Source organism: Orussus abietinus, unplaced genomic scaffold (genome assembly GCF_000612105.2).
Source record: "Orussus abietinus isolate OABI.00-Male unplaced genomic scaffold, Oabi_2.0 scaffold43, whole genome shotgun sequence".
Classification (NCBI taxonomy): domain Eukaryota; kingdom Metazoa; phylum Arthropoda; class Insecta; order Hymenoptera; family Orussidae; genus Orussus; species Orussus abietinus.
Genome location: NW_019394351.1, coordinates 843,202 through 865,572, shown reverse-complemented (window position 1 = coordinate 865,572; position 22,371 = coordinate 843,202). Strand labels below are relative to the sequence as shown.

Below are 22,371 nucleotides of genomic sequence, written 5' to 3'. Positions count from 1 at the left end.
GGTAATCGTATCTTGGCGCATTAACAGCTGTTACGCCGTAAATTAATGTTTTCGAGTTAACGGTAATCACACGTGAGCGAAAATAAAGATACAGAGATTAATACATGAGATGAGGAATTAATTACGGAAGGAATAATATGTAAAGGGTGAAATTAATGATTATAACGAATTATCAATCCCTCGAGGGCAGCTTCCCAGTTATCCATAAAAATGAAATAACAAAAGGATAAAGGATAAATGCATGTTAACGCAATCGCGACCGCTGACGTGAATTCACGTCTTTTCAAGTTCTACTCCCGGTTGCCGCTGACGTGAATTCACGTCCATAAAGACACAATGCAAAGTTTCAGAATTTCATTATTTTCCCCGGTACTCGGTATTTAAACGGGCGGAAATTTGCCGAATAGTTAATATTTCGGCTGTAGACATTTTTGGCCATCCGGCGTTTGGATCGATACCTAGTCGATGATGTATCCGAAATCCAAATCTGCTCCCGATTTGCATGTCGTCTCTCCGTAGGTTTCCGTTACGTCGCGGCGACATTTATCTGCGATTCGATTCCTCCTATTTGCCCCATCCGAGGGATCGAGTCGCTGTTTTGATGTCTCCACGCCGAGAAAAAGTGTGGATTTTTCCTCGCCCTCGGCCGAGGAAAAATCCAGACACTCCGGGATGCCGGAGATCTCTCGCTGACTTTTCTCCACCGAGATCGTAGGATCGGCCTGGGATATATTTCTTTTCTTCTTGTCCTCCCCCCGCGACATTACTTTCCGCCTTTTTTCGCCGGCAAATCGCGCGAAATATCGCCGAGGAGGCGATCGGAAGAGCCGAGCCTCGGATCAGAGGCCGAATTTTATCACGGATACCGCTAAATTAAGGATACGTTTTATCGGCAGACCCTCCTCGACTCGAAAAAACGAGACGGAACGTTGCGCTAGACGATCTCTTTTTCATTTACGGAATATTTCCTTAAGCGGTCAAATTATTCCGGGTGACGCAAGAGACGCGAAAGTTGCGACTCGGTTAGAAAAAAAAAATGGAGAAATGTCGATTAGACTTTGGCGTAAAAAAGGAGGACGGATTCGTCTGGGAGGCTTGTCTGTTTATGCAAATATAGAGAGATATGCTTGTACAAAGTATTGTTTTCACGTGACACTTAACAATTACGTGTGTTTTTGTTACGTGTCATGTAACGTATACGTTATTAAAATGGCAAAGATTTTGCGGAATCAAAAAACTTTGCCGTAAAAAGAAGAGGACGAATTGTGTATATTTATGGGACGGTAACAAATTCGATGTTATGTAACAGCATCAAAGTGGGTTTATATATATACATTTGTGTATATTCTGACATAAAACCCCCAAAAAAAAACGAAAAACATTAAATAGGAGCTTGGAAGTGAAACTTCTTTTTTCAGGTCTGTCGAACATTCAACGTCAATAATTCCCGCCAATGTTAACGAAAATGGTTAAGCGGGTGAATATAAGAATTGCGGATATAAATAGTAATTAACCGTCCGATGACGTAAGAGGTTGCAGTTTAAAGTGTGAAAAATCCGCGGGGCGGATTTTTGCGTTTCTTGGCCTAAGCACTAGAATTACTAAAACCAGTCAAAATGACTTTTTTCAAATGGCCCATCCTATAAAAAAAAAAAGAAAAAAAAAATCCGCCGGTAGTTCTAGTGTTTAATCTGAAGATCCATCGTCCATATTTCGGGCCGACCATTCTCGGGTTTCCCGAGGGAGTGTCCATTTCGAAAGTCCCTCTTCCGTCTCTGTCTCTCTCTCCAAAGACGTGTGACTTTCTTCAAAAAATTCACCGGCCTCGAAACCGGTCCCGACTTCGACCTGGAGGTCCATTTCTCCAGGCAGGAATCTAACGCGACCGGGAATCTATTTTTTATTTTTTTCCCGACACTTCCAACGCGTCGAATAATTTAAAACTTCAACGCGTGAAGTTCCATTTCTCGAAACCAAAATTCCTCATGGTTCATGCTTGCGATAAATGCGATGATAATAGAAATGATAATAAAAAATACCATTTTCTTCTTAATCAAAAATGAAATTTCATATTTCCAATACATATACCAAGCTTTTCTCCAAACTTTATTGGGTATTATCTGAAACTTGAATACGTGATTATAGAGGCCCCGAAGAAAAAAAATCAAAAAAATTTTCGTAAAATTTCATTTCTCGATAAAAAAAAAATGTCTGGTCCTTGGCCGTGATAAATAGGAATTTTTTTCTTTTTTCGAAAAATCAAATTTCACTACCACCACGTTCTTCCTTAGGGCCTTCATAATCTCTTGATGAAGTTTTATGTGATTCGATGCACCCAATTTGGAGAAAAGTTTTATAAATATTTTGACTTTTTAGTATATATATATATATGACACTTTCATATCACCTTAAGGCGTAATCAATGAACGAAGGGTGTACTTAAAATACTCTCAACTAGGGTACAAACGTTCGCGTTACGTTTCTCTCTAGCTTTGCGTCGTCCCCGTGCATAAGAGAAAGAAAAAAAAATAATAAAGAGGAATAGAGAGGAGCGGGTCGGATCGCCGGAAGATCCCGCGCCTACTTTCGTGCCTTTAGAGACAAGCTTTACCAGTTTCTCCCTCGTAATCCTCTTCAGGTGGAGGTGTCGGCCCGAGTAGAGGACATCTACTCCGACTACGCTCTGATAAGTCCATTGTCGTCAAGACGCGACCGTGGCGCATAAACCGGGCTTATATAATGAATGGATCTACCCTAAGGTACCTAACAAGAGTCACCTCGGTATCAGACTTCGAAGCGCTTGTCAAATTATTTATGAAATTCACTACTAAATTGCATAAAATGTTCCCTGCGATGTTCAGCATTTTCTCGATTTATATGTATGGGACATGTCATGAAATTATATTGATATGAATTTTAAATGATAGAGTTCATCCTAAGGTACCTAACAAGAGTCACCTCGGTATCAGACTTCGAAGCGCTTGTCAAATTATTTATGAAATTCAGTACTAAGTTGCATAAAATGTCCCCTGCGAAGTTCAGCATTTTCTCGATTTATATTTATAGAAAATATTGGTTACCTCAAATAAATGAACATTGCGAGAACAAAGTCCGCCCAAAGAAATATCAAATTAAGTAACCAAAATTAGAAGAAACACCTAATAGAGTGTTAAAGAATTCTCTTCAAATTCTGTAAAAATTCTCCTCCAACTCCATAAAACTGTCAGTTCATTGAATGAAATTTTGTTGACATAATAAAATTGAATTGCAATTTTAGGATGCAGTTTTTGGGCCAGTCCGTAGCTAATCCTATCGTCGACTCAGAAGAGCCTCGAAGACTTTCCCTCAAACTCCACAAAAATTCTCCGGAAAGTATAAAAGTGCTCCGAAAAGTATAAAAATTCTCCTCCAACCCCATAAAAATGTCAATCCACCAAATGAAATTTTAAGCCATAATAAAATTCAGTTACAAAGAGAGTCAAGAAGAGCCTTAAAGACATCTCCCGAAAAGTCCCCACAAAAGTCATTCTGAAAATCTGAAAAATCCGAAAAAATTCTCCTGCGTCTAAAAAATGTCGGTCCATGGAATTACCGCGGATAACTGGACATAAATCTTAGCATGATCGAATAATGGCCGACGGTGCAGCTCTTCCAAGTCGTTATCGAAACGAGGTCGTCTCAATAACGGGCTTTGCGATGTTACAATCACACGCGACTCGTCTCTTCGGTTACTTAACCGCGGGGTGTACTTAACTACGTGTTTATTTATTTTTACTCCGCACTTTTTTTTTTCTACCCCCCCGGCCTTTCGAGAGTTACGAAATCGGCATCTTTGCGACTCGATAATCGGAAGGTACATCTCGGAAAAGGATCTCTCAGGCCTTGACCGTGAGGCATTGATAACGCGTTCTTTCGTCGAAGAGATCAGGGGATCCTCCGATTAATCGACTCCTCCAAGAATTCGATTAAAGCGAGCCTGATAAACAAGTTTTCAGAGCCGCGCCGATTGCACTCTGATGTATGCAAATTGCGGAAGCTCTTCCAGGTTGTTCCCTTATCATCCCTCCATGTATCTCGATCGGCCAATTTGATGATAAGTGGACTTAAGTTGATATGAGATTTTCATTCCATATATATATATCCACGTCGAAATATTTATAAAATTATTCCCCAAAATGGGAGCACGGAATAATTTCAAGCTTTATCACGTGAAGGTCTTAATTTAATTTTTCGAAAAAAAAAAAAATGTATTTCTTTCGGGCAAGAACTAAAAGATAATCAATGATATGAAAATGATAGATAATATCGGAAGTAATAAATGCGTAAGTACTGTGATATCGATTACCGAGGTCAGGTGAGCTCTTCAGTGCCCGGAAAGGGGATTCGAATAATCGGGCTTAAAAATTCGACGAATTGATAAATGAAAGAACGAAATATTTCCCTTAAAGAACGAGGACGAGGGCGACGCACTTGCGAATACGCAAAATAAAGATTGGAAATATTTACGGAATAATAAATGCGTGAGTATCGCAATATCAGTTCTCGTCGTCAGGTGAGTTCAATGCCCGAAAAGGAAGTTCAAAAAACAACAGGAGACGAGTTAATAAATAATGGGGTTAAAATCGGTCGATTAAATATTCCAGCAACGGGAATAAACAAAGAAACACCGGAGACCATCAAAAGTTAGAAACAAAAGTCAACAATCTCGAAAAAAAATCAATCCAAAAGAATCATGAACTCCGATCCTCGGATAGTCTCGACCAGAAAACTCGTTTAAATCGTCGGATTAAAAATCGAAATAATAAAATAAATAAAAGGATTTAACAATTACACATTGCCGAGGTCAATGCTCCGTAGCACTTGAAATCCGGAATTAAAAGACCGTCGACCACGGACACAAAATGGAGCCTTTTTATCGCCTCTTTATCACGGCCTGACATCAGGAAATTAATCTTCAAAAGGCAGCGAATCTTATCAGGCATAACATGCAGCCAGTGAAATTCATTTACCGAGGAATTACTTGTCCTTGGGCGTAATACAGTTTCCGAAAATGGAGTTCTTAAGGCTCGCCGGCCGACCTTGAGTCGCCATCTTGGGAAGAAATTCTCTCCGCGGAGGAACTTCTAAATGTATTCCAAAGTGAATAAAAGGTTCGTGTCACCGAACAAACGAGTCGGCATTACGAGGGTCGGACCGGAATGTCGGGGAGAGGTACGGTCCTCTTTTTGACATTAAAAGAAGTCTGCTGCAGTTTGAAAGCTTGGATTCGGGAACGGGTCCGCCATTTGTAATTCTGGCACGCGCTCGTACGATGGCCCGATCGTGATTTCGATGCCAAAACCTAACGAGTCGTGTATATAAGTATATATACAGGTATACACGTATATACAACACCGCTACATATTTAAAGACACTCGGTGAAACTCTTAAATTTACCGAGGAGGACCCAGGAAGAGAAATTGCACTGGTTAGCTCTTAGCCTCCTAAAGGCGTCCGACGTTAGGTCCAATATTGCCTGCCCTTATCAACGAATTTCGCCCATGTGTCGAAAAAGCTAACCACCTGACATGAGAAAATTATTTATAAAACTTTTCTCCCAACCTGGATACGAATTGTTGTAAATCTTCCCACGTGAATGAGAAGGCCCTGACCAAATTGAAATATAAATTTGATAAAAGAAATGCAAAAACTGCTTATGAAATGGAAATATTGAAATTCAAGATGGCCGACTCCCGGTTACAAGGGCCATAAATTAGATATTCCTTCCCGTAGGACGTTTCGCAATGCCCGATTCGAGACTTTCTCGCCATTAGCATTTTCCTATAAGGAGGATAAGAGGACCCGTGCCCTTATCAGGACGAAAAAGGACGGATAAGAAGTCGAGGATGGGCCTTGTCCTCCGCGGATGGGTAAATAACGAGATTCGCTCCGACCGTTAGCTTATTTATTAGACACTTATTTGCCCTAAATACCCACACATAAGTCACCGTCACCTAAACACCTATGTCGGGCGTCGCGGCGATCAAAGGCCGGGACGCCGACATGAGAAACCTACAGGAATTCTTCTCGTCCCGTTCCGAGGAGACGCTCCGTTAGTTCCCGTTGCGTCTTCCTCGACTTCGGACACGTCGAGACTCTGGAAACCGACTTTTTCTTTTTTCTTCGACCGATACCCTGCACCCTCAGTTCAAGCCTTAAGGCGATACGAAAGCGGCGTGAAGAGTTCTTTTTATGAAACATTTCTCCGAACAGAATGTACCGAATCGTTTCAAACTTGACAATATGAACATTTAAGTTATAAAGAAGGTCCTGAAACCCATAAAATTTCAATTTTTTTAAATTTCGTTTGTGGATATTTTCAAAATTATTTATAAGAAATGAAATTTCATGAGTTTTAGGACCTACCTTAAGGCCTCCACATTCATATTGTAAAGTAATGTACCGAATCATTTCAAACTTGACAATATGAACATTTAAGGTATAAAGAAGGTCCTGAAACCCATAAAATTTCAATTTTTTTTTTTAAATCTTGTTTGTGGGTTTTCAAAATTTTTTTTTATAAAAAATGAAATTTTAGAAGTTTCAAGGCCTACTACAAGGCCTCCACATTCATATTGTAAATTTTGAAACTTTTTCATACACTCGGTTCAGAGAAGTTTCATGGATGGATTCTTTATACGCCACTTTGGCATCCCCTTAAACCGAGCAACGACCGAATCATCAGGAACCTGATTGGGTCCTCACGGACCGATACATTCTCTTTCGTTGACTAGCCTTCGATTATCGCTAATGTAACCCGACCGCCTCCTCGACATCGGCATTCCGCATCTCTATCTCCTCGGAGGGTCCTCGACAGAGTCCTCTTCAGGGTTCTCTTCGAGGTCTCCAGGTACTACCGGAGCAGCTCCCTAAACGGCCAACTCAACGGACACCTCTAACAAGAGCAACGTCCTCTCCTCGGCCGACATCGAGGCATAACCTTGAATCGTTACCCCGACGACGATGCTCTCCAAGTTCCCACCTCCATCGTCCATCCTTAGTTTCACTAAGTCCCTCCTCGTCTGCCTCTTCGAGGCGAATGGAGGGATACAGTCAACAATTCCGTCTCGTTCCTCGCGTCGCTTCGTCGGCGAGGACCTCGAAGACATGCCCGATGACCCTGAAGAAGGCGTCCCCGTTCCAGGCGGCCTCTATTTCGCTTAGCAGAAAGCAATTCGAAGCAGAAACGGAGGCTGAAGAGCGCACTCCCGGGGGTCGTTGAGGGTCCTTCGGGCTCTTCTTCGCGGGGTTCGACCCTGAAGACCGGTGTAGGCCCGTCTCAGGACAGGACACCGCATGTCCTCGGCCTCTGGCAACAGCAGAGACGACACAGCCTCGCCCTTCGTCCTCCGGGCTCTTCCGATCACCGATCCTCGCCGACCTCGCCGCCGGTGTTCTCCTGCTGGGGTCGCACTATCTGATACGTTATCAGATACTCCGGGTAGGCCTGCTCGCCCCTGTATACGACGTACTCCGGGAAGGCCAGTCCACCCTGGGAAGGCCTGCCCATGACGCTGTGGTGTCCAGGAGGCGCATGGGCCATCTTCATCGCGGAGAACTGGAGGAACGACTTACCGAGGGTGACGCGGCACAGCAACAGGTGCCTGGATAGGAAGAGAACCAGGATGAATCATCGATAATTTTATTAATTAATCATTACGTGATGTACCTAATTGTTTGAAATTTTACCACATACACGTGGAGGCCCTAGGGAAGGTCCCAACGCTCATGGGGTTCAATTTCCTCCAAATTGTTATAAACAATTAAATAGGACAGTGAAGGGGTTAAGAGACCGCGCTTCGCCGTACCTGTGGCAGATGTAACAACTCCTGTCCTTGTGGGCGGGACATCCGGTTCCACCGCATATCCCATATACGTATTGGTTGCTCTTGCTGCTGTGCTCGGCGAAATAGATGCCCGCTCCGAACATGCCGCCGATATAGGCATGTCGCTCATCGAAGCCTTTCTGAACAATGGCGTTGATGAAGGAGCTACCGTGGAAGAGCATCCTCTCGTTGGCCTGCGGAGCAGCGGTCCCAGGAGTAGCTCTAGGAGTGGCGTTCGGCGACACAGGAGCAGCCCCCACCTCTTCGGCAACCTCCTGCCTCCTGTGAGCGTACCGCTCCCATAGTTTCCGATTTTGCACCTTTTGTATCTGTCGAAGACAATCGATCAATTAATCAGTCCCATTAAGGGGACGTGAACGTGCATCCGAGGGTCCAATCATGCATGAAACTTTCCTCCGAACTAGGTGTCCCGAATAGTCTCAAACTCCACAGCGTGAAGATAAAAACTAAGGAAGGTCCTGACACTCGTGAAATTTAATTTTCGTTATAGAAAATGTTGAGAGTAGCTACGGACAAATTTGAGAGAGAAAATTTCACGAACAAGACTTCCTTGACGGCACTATCGCATCATCCCCAGGACCTTCTACCCACCCTGATGATGTTGTAGCGCGAGAAGATGCCCCCGGAGTGTCCATTATCGCGGTGTTCCCGGATGGTGCTCTGCATCTCCTCCTCCACGGCGAGGAATTCCTTGTCCTCGGCGAGGAGGTCGACGAGAAGCGTGCCAGGGTTGATGGAAGGCTGCCAGATGAGTCCTGCAGCGGAGCTGAGAAGTTTGTCCATCCCCTTGATGAGCTTATGCCTGTAGCCATACGCAGAGACCCCGACCTGCTTCAGGTCCTCGTGGCCCATCTCGGCAAGGATGTCCAAGGTGATCTGCTCCCTCTCGAAGAGCTCCAGCAGATGTTCCAGGCCGAGACTTTGCAGGAACCCGGCAACCGTCGTGATACCTGTGCCGGAGCGCTCCTCGCAGACGCTGTCCTTGGTCTCCCTCTCGGAGCAGAGCTCCACCGAGGGCATCGGACTCAAGCAGGACGTTGGACGAGCCAGAGGCACGCAGAGGGTCATCGCTGCTCCGGATGGCATTATTACAGTCTCCTGAGTGAGTGGAGGAGGCGGCGTCACGGGAACTGGAAACGAAACCCAACTTTAGCAGCTAGTCTACAAAAACACGTTTTTGAGATCTACAGAGTGTCACAGAATTCCTGGGGAAGGTCTATACCCCACAATCGGTGGAAGCGAAGTCGAAAGGTCCTTTATACTTTTTCTCCTATAGTGCATAATTCGTCTGTAATAATTAATTAATATACAACGAACCGGTCGATTAGTTGTGTATGCAGCCGTGCTATGCTCTCTGCTGACGCGACTTTTCAATTAATTATCACAGGCAAACCATGCGTCGCATGAAAAACTTGTACAAGACTTTCCGGCTCCATTTTCAACAAGGATAGCGACATAAAAACCGTGGCCGGGAATTCCGGTACACCCTGGATATATCGAATGTTTCCCGAAAAACGTACGAGCGACGATGCTGGGAGGTCTGCTGGGAGGGACGGACGGCACGACCTGCTGCGAGGCCATGGCGTCTTGAAGAAGACACCGGACGTCGTCCGCACTCGCCAGGTCGACGGGGCTCTGGCCTTCCTGGTTCTTCAGGAAGGGGTCGGCCCCGTGTGCCAGGAGAAGAGCGCAGAGCTGCGTCCGGCCCTTCTGGGCCGCCTCGTGCAAAGGCGTGAAGCCCCACTTGTCGGTGGCATTGACCACCGTGTTGTACTTGATCAACAATGCGGCAATGTCGAGGTGTCCATAGCTGGAGGCGTTGTGTAAGGGTATCAGCCCTCCCTTGTCCTGGGCGTTGACGTCTGCCCCGCGCTCCAGGAGGAACTCCGCCACCTCTAGGTTGTTGTAACCCGCTGGAATTTGTAATATATTTATTTCATTTTCATTTCCATTATTTACTTTACATTCATACTATCATTTTTATTCTCATTAATGTATAGGGACAATGTACCCTTAATATGCACTCATACCCTGGCTGCGCCGTATTCCCAGGAAATATATCCACGTGCACCAGAGTATACGTAACACCTCGAAGAGACCCTACGTACCAGCTAAATGCAACGGTGTGCTGTTCCGGCCCTGAGCGTCTCTGCAGTTGATGTTATCCTGCGTAACCAGCCTCTGCACCCTGGCCAGGTTGCCCTTCTTCGCAGCATCCAGGAGAGCACTGTTGCCCCATAAGAGATCGGCAACATCCTGGTCACCATCTCTGACAAGGTCCAACGGAGTGGCACCGTCTCTATTTTTCTTCGTAGCATCAGCCCCATGCCTCAGCAAGAGTCTCACGATCTCACATTTCCCCTTAGCAGCTGCTTCATGCAGCGGAGTGAATTTCCACAAGTCAGCAACATTCACCGATGCACCATGCTTGACCAGCAGCTCGGTCACTTCGTAGTGACCATAGGAGCAAGCATTATGCAGAGGTACCAGACCGCTGGGATAAAAAGCAACTAATTAGATTCCATCCGATGAGTTCCATGACAAGTCGACAGCCTTATCGAAGTGTGCATTACCCTTTGTCCTTAGCATGAACATCAGCTCCGTGGGCCAGAAGGTACTCGACGACAGGAACCCTGTTGTACCCAGCAGCAAAGTGCAGCGGTGTCGAATGTCTGCCATCCAAGTCTCTACAATTAACTGCATGCGGATTGGCTTGCAATATTCTTTCGACTGCTGACAAGTCGCCGGACTTGCTCGCCTCCAGGAGTTGGGCCTCGGCGTCTTCCGTCCCACTCGGTGGATCTGACAAAAATCAAATCTCTGAATCAATCCCGTCTTAAGGTGATCAAAGAGGACTCGTTTATGAAACTTTTTTACAAATCAAATGTTTCACGATCACCATACCTAGTAATATCTTCAGGACATTTTCAGTAGCTACTTGAGTCGCTGTGTAGCCTTGCAGCGACACTATGGAAGGATCCACATTGTACGACAGGAGTATCTTGCAAGCTTGCACGTTGTCCTCCCTGGCACACCTAAATACAAGGAATAATCAATATTAACAAACAATTCAAATTCACAGCGTAGTCTATTTTCTACTTATCGGTAAGATGATATGAAAGTAGCACCGAAGAGTTCTTGTCGATGAAACTTTTCTCCAAACTGGGTGCACCGAATCGACTCAAACTTTACAATATAAATATGGAGGGTGTAAGGAATGTCCTGAAACTCATGTTTCAACAAAGTTTGAAACCACTCGGTACATCCAGTTCGAATTAGTTTTATAAAAAAGAAACCTCTTCGATGCCACTTTCATATCACCTTAACGTGACTCACCTGTGCAACGCGGTCTGTCCTAACCCGTCCAAAGCGTTGACTTTGGCATTGTGCCTGAGTAAAACATCCATGGCATCGTAATGAGAATGATCGGTGGCTACATGAAGTGGAGTAAGAAAGTCCTTATTCTTCTCGTTTAAGGCAGTGCTCTTCCTGACGAGGGTCTCAACGATCTGCTTCCGCTTCGGATAAGGCGACGCCACCGCACAGTGAAGCGGGGTGTCACCTGTGTACGGATGTTTGAAGTTGACGACCTCTTGGGACAGGTATTTCTTCAGCTTCGCTGGATCAGCCTGCCTGCAGGCGTCCAGAAGGCAGTGCCCTTTGAATTCATCTGAAACGTGACAAATGCATCGCACTGTACAATATCTTGTACCTAAATTCTACCCAATATTAAGGTGATACGATAGTGTCATGTATACACCAAAAAGTGATAATATAAAATTGTTCTCCGAACTGGGTGCACCAAATAATTTGAAACTTCAACACGTGATTATTGAGGCCCTAAGGAAGGACACGATGCACATGAAATTTGGGTAGAAGAAATTCGTGTCCTTGGTTCTAGTCTATATAGAACGACTCTTTCTTATCACTTTAATATAGTGCGAGGCTTCGTTGTGTAATGATAGGAAGCGGATTTACAGACAGCATGAATCAATTGAAAATGATATGCGACGCTTACAGGCCAATCGCTCCTGCAGCTCGAGCGTTGGGGCTACATCAATGGCACTCTTACTATGGCAGTTCAGTTGCGTAGGGTCTGCACCTTCGCTTAAAAGCAATGAGCACACCTCGGCTCTGGATTTGCTAGCTGCTTCGTGGAGTGGAGTAAATGCCCAGAGATCGCTGGCATTAACAGCCGCACCATGCTTGAGCAGTGCCTCGGTTACTTCGAAGTGACCGTAGGAGCAGGCATTGTGCAGCGGAACCAAACCTCTGTGTAGAACAGAAGCATTAGTAAATCATAAATTGTAGGAAAAAAAATGTACAGGTTGTTTCGGCTTCATTTTTGACATAACTATTTTTTACTACTATTCACTATTTTTTTAACACTACGTACACTAACCCTTTATCTTTTGCGTGCACGTCTGCACCGTTTTGCAATAAAATTTGAACAACCCTCAGCCGATTGTATCCTGCTGCGAGGTGGAGTGGAGTAGACCGGCGTCCATCACTGGCATGGCAGTTGACATTCAGAGGATTGAGCAGTTGCATCAGTCGTTCCTCGTTCCCGGACCTGGCAGCTTCGAGCAGTTCGTCCTTTCTGTACTCTCCAGTGAGAACTGGCTTTGTAACCGCGTCGGCCAGCTCGAGTGCGGTCTTCCCTTCCGTATTCCTAATGTTCGCATCTGCTCCATGTTGCAACAAAGCGATGCACACGTCAATCTTGCCCTGGACACCGAAACGTAATCACAATTATTATTCAGGCCCTGAGCCAAAGAATCACTTCATCTCGAAGGAGTGTAAACTTGTGAATAGGTTACCTTGATTGCTGCTTCGTGTAACGGAGTGTAATTCCAATTGTCACGTGTGTTAGGGTTTGCTCCAGCTTCTAGTAGAAGTCGTACCACATCCGAATGCCCAAAGGAGCACGCATTGTGAAGTGGATGCAAACCCCCGTCATCTCTGGCCTGAATCGACGCACCCGCTGATAATAAAAATTCGACCACATCTCGTCTACCATAACCTATGAAAAGTGATAGTCTTAATTCTTAATTCACATGAATCTATATTAATTGAACACAACTAATAAACGACCCTATTGCCAAAATGACTTAAAAGAGTTCTAAAGCGCCATTCGTAATTTTCCATGACGTTTGAAAACAAAGGAAGCTAATTTCCAGACTCCCCTACCACATGTCCGATCAGGTTTCATCCCGTTCATCGTAATCCATCGACAGTCAGCAAGAAAAAAATCCATCCACGATTTCTCTCCCATCGCCTCTTACATCAATACTTCAATCGAGAATATCGAATCTCTAAGAAACAATTTTTACTCAAATCTCAATTTTAGTCTACGAGTTACCAAAGATACTGGATCGCCAAAAAATTCAACTCCATTCTTAGTTTCAGTCCACGATTCAACATTCACTGGACAACCAAAGAAGAAAAAGGCTATCCATGCTCTCCCTTCCATCGGCCTTAATATTAATATTCTAACCAAGGATATCGAACCAGCGGAAAAAAAAAACCTCGACTCCATCCGCAATTTTAGTTTCCGAGTTATCAATATTTACAAGCTACACCTGTGCGCCGACATTTCCGCTTACGGGAACGCGGGGGTATCGCAAAAGCGTTCGCGGTTCCGCGGAAGCATAAAAAAAAAGTGGTCACCAGCCGCAAAGTGTAACGGAGTGGATTTGCGTCCGGCCGTGTCGCGGGCGTTGACCGTCTTCGGAGTGACCAGCTTCTTGACCCTGGCGAGGTCTCCGGTCTTGCAGGCCTCGAAGAGATCCCTGAGCGGATCGGCGCTCCCTGGCCCCGGGAGGGACTCGGCGCTCGTCAACGCCGACCGTCGTCCTGCCATTTCACGCCGCCATTTTCACGTTGTCCGATCACGGGGCGATACGGGCCAATATTTATGTCGCGTTGCGGTGCGCTCTCAACTCGCGCCCATGTTCTCGCACCGACTTGCACCGACTCGTGCCGTCTCTTCGGTGTGGTGGGCTCCCAAAGGCGACGCCGCTGCGCGGCTAGGCCACGGACCGCGAGCGAACGTCTCCATGTAAGATGGGTCGCCCCAGCGGGCCGCCATCTTGGCGACTGCGCGCGCACCGACTCGCACCCGCCGCGCGCGGCGGCCCATTCGAATCTTCGCAACGTGCAGGAACCCGATTCTCTAGTGGATTTTTCTAAAAAAAAAAAAATAACTTTACATTGTTTGAAGGTCTTACACGAAACCGTCAAGTTCGCACGCGAAACTTGAACGTTTATACGACTCGAGAATCGAGTCCCTGTTTTTTTCTTGCTGTTAAAAATATTTTCTAGAAATCAAGACAAGTTGCAGTTCATGCTCGGCGTTTCTTGAAAGAAATATTAATATCCATTGCAAAATTGCTTATATCCCGTCCTTACTTGCACATACATGTAAATCAATATTGACAATTACATCCTAATTAACGTGACAAACCGTCTTGGAATTATTTACACGTCCGTAGCCAATGCGATATCGGAATATCTGTTAACGAGATAATCGCTATCAGGAACGATCGAACGTCCTTAAAATCGCTTTCAGAGATCTTATCTAATGTCTCCGAACTCTCGTCGAATTTCATGTCATCAGGAGTGAATCATTGCGGACTCTGCATCTTCTTGTTTAATTTTTCTTGTCGTAGAAAGGAGATTGCAGAATCCTAAACGCAGCCTGCACTATCGATGACCCGTTGCAGCTGCCTTGATACTATCCGGGGATGGAATCCCACTTTTCCCCTCAAAGTGAAAGTCTAAACAATTTTTCAGCAGAAAGTAGAGTGGGCTAATCTCCTTCAAGCGACTTAAAACTACAACGAGGGTCTCGCTTCGCTGCAAAAGCGATAACAGAGATGCCAAACAATGTTGACAAGCCCGGTAGAGAGAGCAACTTTGCAGAACGTCGACGACCGTATATTTCCGTATACTAATCTCCCATAATAGACACAACCGAATGTAATTATCATCAAGAAGCAACTGCTGTTCGGTTTCTCCACAAACGAAGAAAAAAAGGAAAGGAAAAAAAGAGAGAGAAAAAAAGACTCCTTAACAGGCCGCCGGCTTCTCCACAGTCCCGATGTTGTCGCAAACGAGTTTCTTAAAGTTCTTCAAGGCAGCCGACTGGTTCTCTTGCGAAAAGGCCTGCGAAAAAGGAAGAGAGGAATTTTAAACGCGTGAATAAAAAGGAAAAACAGCAGGACCCCTCAGAAAATAATTCACCTTGTTAATAACAATGGTCGGGACAAAGCTGAGCCTTGGCTGAAGAGCAAAGGTCTTTACGCCCATGGCGGCCAATAATTCGTCGCCTTTAGAGTTCTTCTCGCATTCGTTAATTCTTGATATCGAGGCAGCGTTGATGTTAATCTTCGAGGCGCACTAAAAAAAGCAAACCGTTAATTGTTAATGAGTGAAGAGACGCAACAAGATATGCCGTGGAATATCCTCAAAGGACGAAAATTAGGGTCTCGAGGTCGCATGTTTATTCCTAATTTCCGCCGTTTTGAGGGACCTTCCATGTCTCGTTAAATGTTTATAAATACATGTTCCACTGCCGTTGAAGGATAACTGCTGGACATTACGCAACCCACGAGATTGCTCGCCATTTCCTGGCAGGATTGGCCCTGGCAAATGGACTGGATTTCATTTAAGGCACATGCTTGGGCCTTATTTCCAAAACACTCCGGGGGTCCGTGTTGACAAACAAATTCCCAGCTCCCGTCCTCCTTCTTTGTTTGCTGCAAGTTAACATGCATCGTGCATTATCGACTCTCGATACTTTCGCCGTAAATCGGTCAAGCTTATTATGAAGCCGTGTCGTTTCTGGAGATTAAACGAGATTACACTAGCCGAATAATCGTACGGTCAATAACGAGTGTTCCAAAGAGCGAGGCTCGTTTATAAAAGTCCCTCGAGCATGCCTCGGGGTATCTTTTCGGAAATGGATGATTGTGTTAATTGCTTTAAAATGAGATAAAGGTTCCTTAGAGCACGTCTCCGAGCATCTTGAATTATTTCACAGGGAAATATGAACATTGATAAATTTTTTAAGTGCTGCAAAATACCCCTCGTAGCATCCTTCCAGAAATGGATGATTCGACGAGTCATTTAATTACTTTACGGTGAAATATGAACATTACAAAATTCAGAACGTGCCTCAAAACACATCCTGGAGTATCAGAGATTGGATAATTTAAAAACTATTTGAATTATTGGAGTGTGAAATGAAAGATATTGAAAAATTCTAACAAAGCCATAAGATACGTCTCGGAGCATCATTTGGACTTGGAATAATTGCTTTGTAATGAAATGAAAATATTTTCAGATCTTGATTAAGCAGGAAATCTGATTTTTTGAAATCATATTTTTCTCTCAAGACTCTCGTTGTGCACTTTGCTAAGGACACTTGAATTAACTTACCGAGGCTTTGCCATAAGGCACGAATGTGATTTCGATGAATTCTTTTAAATCTCCGTAATTCGGTACCAGCTGATTTTTAATCCAGTTAATGCTGTCGGGACATAGTGCTTCGTAATATAAATCGACGTTCACTTTCTTCGCGTTCACCCCTTGACCATTGACCTAAAAAGATACCAAGTTACGAAGGTACTCCACATGGCCGATCACTCCTCTGGATGGAAAATTAATTGACAAAATATCTCCACACATTTTTCAATTAATTCCCGTACAGAACTGGTTGACATAACTATTAAAGTAATTTATAAAATAATTTTTACTCACGGATGATCCATGGAAAGTTAATGCGATGATAACAAGTGTAATCAGAGATCTCGAGGGGAGAGCGTCGAGCGTGTAGAACTTCATCGTACTTGGGAATCACGACAAGTGATTATATTCCATTGGAAATCCTGACTCCCAGCTGAAACATACACCACCGAGAGAGTGGGCTTAACAGTGGAAAGGGAACACATGTTCTCTTTGGTAGGGGGAATAGAGAAACAAGATAATCAATTCGCGGTATCTCAAACGGTCACTACTGCTATTTAGTATAGTGGTTTCTCTCTTCACACCACTGCCTTCGGTTTTAACACATACACTTTCCATCGCAGTCAAGGAACGATGACATGAAACATTATCTTGTGTCGATGGCCATAATTATGTACCGGTTTCCCACTCATCAATGCCATGGATGATAACGGGCTGTTGCTGCCTTTCTCTAGGTTTTCCTCGATACGATGACAGAGTGTCTTGCATTTGAATGATGGGTGCGAAGTGGGTCACTCGTGATGGGCTGCAGATTCTCAATGAGTGCTAAAACGGAACTTGTAGTAGGATATAAAGAAGGCATACATAAGAGAGACTCGCTTATGCCAACCGACGAGAGTTATAAAATCTTAAATAAAGAATTTGTAAATCGCACGCATGAATATGCAGTTCTATTGACGTGTTTCTTTAGTCGGAGCTAAATTACAACCTATAATGATTATAAAAATGTAGTTTGGCTTCTCATAAACAAATGCCTATTTTGTTGTCATGTTACTATTAGTACCCATAAAATAAATGAATAACGACACCTCAATCTTTTACTTGAAAGAGATTAATTTAATCGGATAAGAGTAATGAGAAAATTAGTACTATATTTATCAGTCACTCTTGTCGCTTCTTATCAATTAGTAATAATAGTTTATACACAATTGCTATAATACATGGTGGAATTTCTATGTATTTTAATTAATGCCTTCATGGAACTTCAACTGTTTCTGTATTTTTCTAACTTCATCATTTAAAATCTTCGCTCGCCTCTTATAGGCATCTGCGAGAGTGTCGTCTTTGGGAACACCATCACCACGCCTGAGCATTTCCGCAACGTTGATGCAAGCGATTGGGTTTCCCATGTCACACGATATCATAAAAAATTTGTACGCTTTCGAGTAATTCTTCTCCACGTAGTCCTTCATGCCATTGAGGTACACTTTGGCTAAGATAAAACAGGACTTGTCTGATTTTTGAGTACCACACCCCTTTTCCAACATTGCTACACCTCGCTTGACTTGTTCGGAACGATCCGTGTCGTCTATTTGTGAATTTCCTAGTGAGAGAATCCCTGCCTGCTCGCAACCTTCTACGTTGTTGTTCTCGCAGCCCTTCATCATGTACTTATATCCATCCTTTATGTTCGCTTCGCTGTTTCTACCTGTTGAGAAATGAACCGACGTATCAAATAAAATTCAATGTTCCTCTAAATTTAAGTCTACTCATTGCGAGTCCAGAATTCATATTCTCACTGAAAGGCCTCACTAGTGACATCTTTTCCTACAAGGTCTAACTGCATTCCAGAAAAATTCCTTACCAAAGTAGCGGTAGGTACCATACTTCGTGCAACTAAATCCAAAATCGAACTCGTCACAATTAGCCTTGTAAACCTCTTCAGCCTTCTTGTGGTCCGCTTTGATAGCTTCTAAATAATCCCCCAGAAGATGACACACTGAAAGGGGGATAAATATGTGAAAACGGAAAAGTAAGGTTATGACGACGTTAGCAGACGTCCTGACTCACCTTCCGGGTTCTTCTCGCTGTAACATCCAAATGTATATTCCATGTACAAGTTTTTTAAGTACTCTTTCACATCGTCTTCATTTTTAAAATCGTACGACATCGTAACAATTCCCTTTTTCTGCTTCAAGCGAAAAGCGAAGTTGAGCCGGTCAAAATCTAGGACTAGGCAGGTTTGAAGATATGCGATCACTATGATTTATGTCTCCACTCTGATGGTAAAGAATTCATTTCATTGATTACTGATTCATCTTTGTTTGAAACTACGTACATATATATGTTAGCCGCCACCGGGGAGCACCACAGGATGCGATCGAGCAACCTTGCCCGTGAGCAATCTCCCAACTCTTCTCTGATCGCCATTACTGTAAAACTAACCTAGCAAGAAAGGAAGGTAGCAGGAACTGAACCAGGTTAATAGGAAGAATAACTAACAAGGTCGGAGAAAATAAAAACACGAATAAAATAAAAAACAACTACTGGGCCTTTAGTCAAAAGCCAGAATCCAAAAAGGTACAGACATGTAAAACGTATTTGAATTTATAGACGGCATAAACATAATCACGTGTGCCTTTTAAGCAATACTGCTGCAGTACGACAGTGAAATTGATTATATTAGTTTAATTGTTTACCTAGGTATTAAGAAATATTGAAAAGAAAATAGAATTGTATTGAATTGTGGTTATGAAAACGATACCTTTGGGGTTTCGTTACAACGCATGTGGATAATTTGGAAGCTGGAAATTTAACCAGGATTTAATTGTAGATTCTCGATAATGGCCAAATTAAACGGACAGAAGAGCTCTTTCGTTTCATCAAAGGGGAAAGATGTGGCGATTAAGAACCCCTTCGAGTTGCATATGAACAAGAATAAGCAAGGAACTTTGGGGCGTAAGAACAGTACGGTTATGGGAGCACCAGGTGTTGCTCGGTCTCGGGCTGCAAACAGGCGTAAACATACTCTTTTGCAAGAGTATAAAATCAAAAACAAGGATAATATAATCCTAGACAAACGCATCGGTGAGGTAAATTCAAAGATGAGTGAAGAAGACAAAGTGATGGCTCGATTTGCTGCGGAACGAATTAAAGCATATGAGAAGAAGAGTATTTTCAATTTGAACGATGAGGAGATGTTGACTCATGGTGGACGGACGTTAGCCGAAATTGAGAAATTTGAGGATCCAAGAAGTGACAACAGCGACGATGAAAATGATACAGGGAAATTAAATACGAGTTTCGTGGAGGAGGCACATTTCGGAGGAGGTGTATTATCGAAATCATCATCGATGCATAGAAAAGACATCATAGAACAATTAATTGCAGAGTCTAAGAAGCGAAAAGCGGAGAGGCAAAAACTGCGAGATCAGACCATTGGTTTAACTGAAAAATTGGATTCTGAATGGGTTGATCTTCTCCCTATTGTTTCACTGTCTAAGAAACAACCTAATTCAGAAGAGTCGAAAGAAAATTCAGCACCAGATAGTTACGATATTGCAATGCGACAATTAAAATATGATGCTTTTAGACCACAGAATTCAGATAATTCAAAAACTCAGGATAGAAATACTCTAAGATCTGATGAGTCATTAAATGAAGGTAATGAGTTAAAGATACAAGATTCTGAGTCCGTAAATACACATATCGAATTAAAGTCTCATGAAGCCAAATCAAATAATTATTCAAAATCAGCCGATGATCTATTCGATGATTTTGAAATTGAAGAAATAGAAGATGAGGGTTCCGCTTCAGATGATAGTTCTCAATCATCCGAAGATGAAAATTCGCAAGATAAATCTGGAATCAAAAGGAAACTTGAATCTCAAGAAAATACGGGCAGTCAAAAGAAATTATGTTTGGATGATAAAACAAAAAATAAGGCACAACAAGATGTACAGATTACAAAAATGGAAACGACGTATCCAAATGACTCTCTACTTTGTAGTAATGTAAAGAGTTTTAATAAAAGTATAGATAATAGTGAATTATCAAGCAAAATCGAAAGAGAGTCTCTAAGCGAAGCCAGAATTAAAACTGCCATGCCCTACACTTGGGAAGAATTACAAGAAATGTTACAAAATGATTGCCCCGAGCAATCCTCCGATGTTTTGGATAGAATTATTGCATCGATAAATCGGTTATTAGAAGAAAAAAATAAAAAGAATTTAGCCACCTTGTTTGAACATTTGGTTCAATATTTGAGCAACTGCTTCCATATAGAAGAAGCAAATAATATCGTTCAAAGCTTTGAAACTTTTAACAGGTAATTTACTCGTGCTTGATACACAATGTTAAACATAGAAATTTAGGATATTTCACTTGAATGCTTTCTTTCAGGTTATGCCCTTTCATATATGATGTTGCAAAGATTAATCCAAAAAGTGCAGTCAATCATTTGCGGAAAGACATAGCACATAAATATGTAACATTTACGGTAAAGAAGAAATTATATCCTCCTTTAGAAACGGTAAGATTTTTTTCCAGTGGAATAAAAATGTTGTCTGTCAGCGATTTCTTTGAAAATAATGTGAAAATAATTTTCTGTTGCAGATAATTCTCTTTAAATTAATATTTTTACTATTTCCAATTAAGACTTCTAAAGTTAGACATTCAGTAATTACACCAGGCATAATGTTCATGTCAGACATATTATTAAAGGGTCGTGTTAGAAGCAAGATGGACATTTCTAAAGGCTTGTTTCTGTCGACTCTACTTCTAGAAGTGAGTACACTTTTGCCTTTATAATTGAATTGGGAAACGATTAATACGATAAAAATAATACTTTTGTTCCAGTACGCTTCACTTAGTAAAAGATATGTCCCGGAAGCAATCAATTTCTTGAGTTCCATAATTTACATGGCTATACCCAAAGAAATCTTAAAAAGCAAAACACTGTCGTTAGCTTTCAAACGTTCCTGTGTTACGAATGATTTTCTGGTCATTGAAAGCGATCAGAGTAACGCAGCAACCGATCCAGAAACAGTTAAGATGACTGCAAAAGATTTAGAAAATGCAGAGCTAACTGACGAGTTCAAAGTCAAAACTCTCCTAACTGCTGTTAAACTTATTTCGGATTTCAAGGATCAGTGGAAGGATATAGAGTCAGTTTATTACATATTTGAGCAAATTACAAAGCTATTGAAGATAAATTTTATGAGCAAGTATCCTCCTCTAGTGAGGAAAAATATTAAGACAATTCGCAAAGACTTGCATGCTTTAAAGAACAAGAAATTGACATTCTTGTTTCGCGAAGGAAAGAAGCCACTTCCATTAAGGTTGTACGATCCTCGAACGGAGCCACTGTAAGTAAAAATAATGTTGTAGTATACTGTGCAATTGTTTGATTTATATATTAATTATTGTAAATTAATTATTACAATGTTTAGGTACGATGGGAAAAGAAGCAAGCATTCAACTTCGAGGAAGGCTGAGAGGGAGAGGTTGCAACGTAAGTACAAGAAAGAATTGAAGGGTGCAACGAGGGAGATAAGAAGAGACACTGCTTTCTTATCGAAAGTACAGATTAAAGAAAAATTAAAAGAGGATATGAAGCGCAAAGAGAAGGTCAAAGAAATCTTTGGGGACGCAGCGCAACAGCAGGCTGAACTGAAAAACCTTAAAAGAAAGAAATAGGGACGTGTCGAGTCTGTTTTGTAATATACGGTACAAATGTATATAACGTACACACTGTGGTGCGGCTTTGTTACAAGACTTTTAATTTATTAATCATGAGAAAAACAAGAATGCATGTACAAAATAAATATTTTCGTATTGTACATATACAATTCCAAAACTCCGAACTAGAAATATATTTCTTAAGTAAACATTATCTGATACGGAAAAGGAAATAATCTATAACCTAGGAAATCGTAGTAACCACGTAAATGCGTTAAAACAATTTCTAATAAACATAAATTTGTCCTATCCGTTAAAATTATTAGTCAGAAGATGG

General features: G+C 42.6%; 4 protein-coding genes across 5 annotated transcripts; 1 reads left to right on the top strand and 3 right to left on the bottom strand.

Moving 5' to 3' along the window:
• Window positions 1–7,381: 7,381 nt before the first annotated feature.
• LOC105703635 (tankyrase) lies at window positions 7,382–14,081 on the bottom strand. Of its 2 annotated transcripts, none has more exons than XM_012432140.2 (12): window positions 13,557–14,081; window positions 12,707–12,909; window positions 12,289–12,614; window positions 11,959–12,158; window positions 11,223–11,556; window positions 10,791–10,921; window positions 10,460–10,688; window positions 9,995–10,380; window positions 9,407–9,799; window positions 8,478–9,016; window positions 7,848–8,194; window positions 7,382–7,643 (listed from the first exon to the last, which is right to left on the bottom strand). In XM_012432140.2, exons 1-12 carry the CDS (start codon window positions 13,747–13,749, stop codon window positions 7,403–7,405), a joined length of 3,522 nt encoding a protein of 1,173 aa, XP_012287563.1. In that variant the 5' UTR covers window positions 13,750–14,081; the 3' UTR covers window positions 7,382–7,402. The 2 variants fall into 2 exon arrangements, with proteins under 2 accessions (XP_012287563.1, XP_012287562.1); XM_012432139.2 differs by having other exon boundaries at window positions 11,905–12,158; window positions 13,557–14,080.
• Window positions 14,082–14,264: 183 nt separating this feature from the next.
• Window positions 14,265–16,798, bottom strand: LOC105703638 (GILT-like protein 1). The gene is made up of 5 exons (XM_012432143.2): window positions 16,650–16,798; window positions 16,329–16,490; window positions 15,452–15,646; window positions 15,132–15,287; window positions 14,265–15,053 (listed from the first exon to the last, which is right to left on the bottom strand). The coding sequence occupies exons 1-5, from the start codon at window positions 16,731–16,733 to the stop codon at window positions 14,958–14,960; spliced, it is 693 nt and encodes a 230-aa protein (XP_012287566.1). The 5' UTR covers window positions 16,734–16,798; the 3' UTR covers window positions 14,265–14,957.
• A 652-nt stretch (window positions 16,799–17,450) lies between these two features.
• Window positions 17,451–18,620, bottom strand: LOC105703637 (cytochrome c oxidase assembly factor 7 homolog). Its single transcript, XM_012432142.1, has 3 exons — window positions 18,426–18,620; window positions 18,220–18,354; window positions 17,451–18,063 (listed from the first exon to the last, which is right to left on the bottom strand). Exons 1-3 carry the CDS (start codon window positions 18,523–18,525, stop codon window positions 17,597–17,599), a joined length of 702 nt encoding a protein of 233 aa, XP_012287565.1. The 5' UTR covers window positions 18,526–18,620; the 3' UTR covers window positions 17,451–17,596.
• A 157-nt stretch (window positions 18,621–18,777) lies between these two features.
• On the top strand, window positions 18,778–22,343 carry LOC105703636 (nucleolar protein 14 homolog). Its single transcript, XM_012432141.2, has 6 exons — window positions 18,778–18,935; window positions 19,189–20,682; window positions 20,757–20,886; window positions 20,970–21,140; window positions 21,213–21,721; window positions 21,806–22,343. Exons 2-6 carry the CDS (start codon window positions 19,199–19,201, stop codon window positions 22,050–22,052), a joined length of 2,541 nt encoding a protein of 846 aa, XP_012287564.1. The 5' UTR covers window positions 18,778–18,935; window positions 19,189–19,198; the 3' UTR covers window positions 22,053–22,343.
• Window positions 22,344–22,371: the final 28 nt, after the last annotated feature.

What these genes read in the sequence shown, in the direction of transcription:
- LOC105703635 (XM_012432139.2), bottom strand. Translation starts at nt 13,749, where the DNA reads ATGGCAGGACGACGGTCGGCGTTGACGAGCGCCGAGTCCCTCCCGGGG. An exon ending in GGACAGACCGCGTTGCACAG is followed by an intron (nt 10,922 to 11,222) that starts GTGAGTCACGTT and finishes CCTTGTATTTAG; the next exon opens with GTGTGCCAGGGAGGACAACG. An exon ending in TGTCCTGAAGATATTACTAG is followed by an intron (nt 10,689 to 10,790) that starts GTATGGTGATCG and finishes GATTTTTGTCAG; the next exon opens with ATCCACCGAGTGGGACGGAA.
- LOC105703638 (XM_012432143.2), bottom strand. Translation starts at nt 16,733, where the DNA reads ATGAAGTTCTACACGCTCGACGCTCTCCCCTCGAGATCTCTGATTACA. An exon ending in TGCCTTATGGCAAAGCCTCG is followed by an intron (nt 15,647 to 16,328) that starts GTAAGTTAATTC and finishes GTTAACTTGCAG; the next exon opens with CAAACAAAGAAGGAGGACGG. An exon ending in CGACCATTGTTATTAACAAG is followed by an intron (nt 15,054 to 15,131) that starts GTGAATTATTTT and finishes CCTTTTTCGCAG; the next exon opens with GCCTTTTCGCAAGAGAACCA.
- LOC105703637 (XM_012432142.1), bottom strand. Translation starts at nt 18,525, where the DNA reads ATGTCGTACGATTTTAAAAATGAAGACGATGTGAAAGAGTACTTAAAA. An exon ending in CAGCGAGAAGAACCCGGAAG is followed by an intron (nt 18,355 to 18,425) that starts GTGAGTCAGGAC and finishes TCCCCCTTTCAG; the next exon opens with TGTGTCATCTTCTGGGGGAT. An exon ending in TGGTACCTACCGCTACTTTG is followed by an intron (nt 18,064 to 18,219) that starts GTAAGGAATTTT and finishes ATTTCTCAACAG; the next exon opens with GTAGAAACAGCGAAGCGAAC.
- LOC105703636 (XM_012432141.2), top strand. Translation starts at nt 19,199, where the DNA reads ATGGCCAAATTAAACGGACAGAAGAGCTCTTTCGTTTCATCAAAGGGG. An exon ending in TGTCGACTCTACTTCTAGAA is followed by an intron (nt 21,141 to 21,212) that starts GTGAGTACACTT and finishes CTTTTGTTCCAG; the next exon opens with TACGCTTCACTTAGTAAAAG. An exon ending in GATCCTCGAACGGAGCCACT is followed by an intron (nt 21,722 to 21,805) that starts GTAAGTAAAAAT and finishes TACAATGTTTAG; the next exon opens with GTACGATGGGAAAAGAAGCA.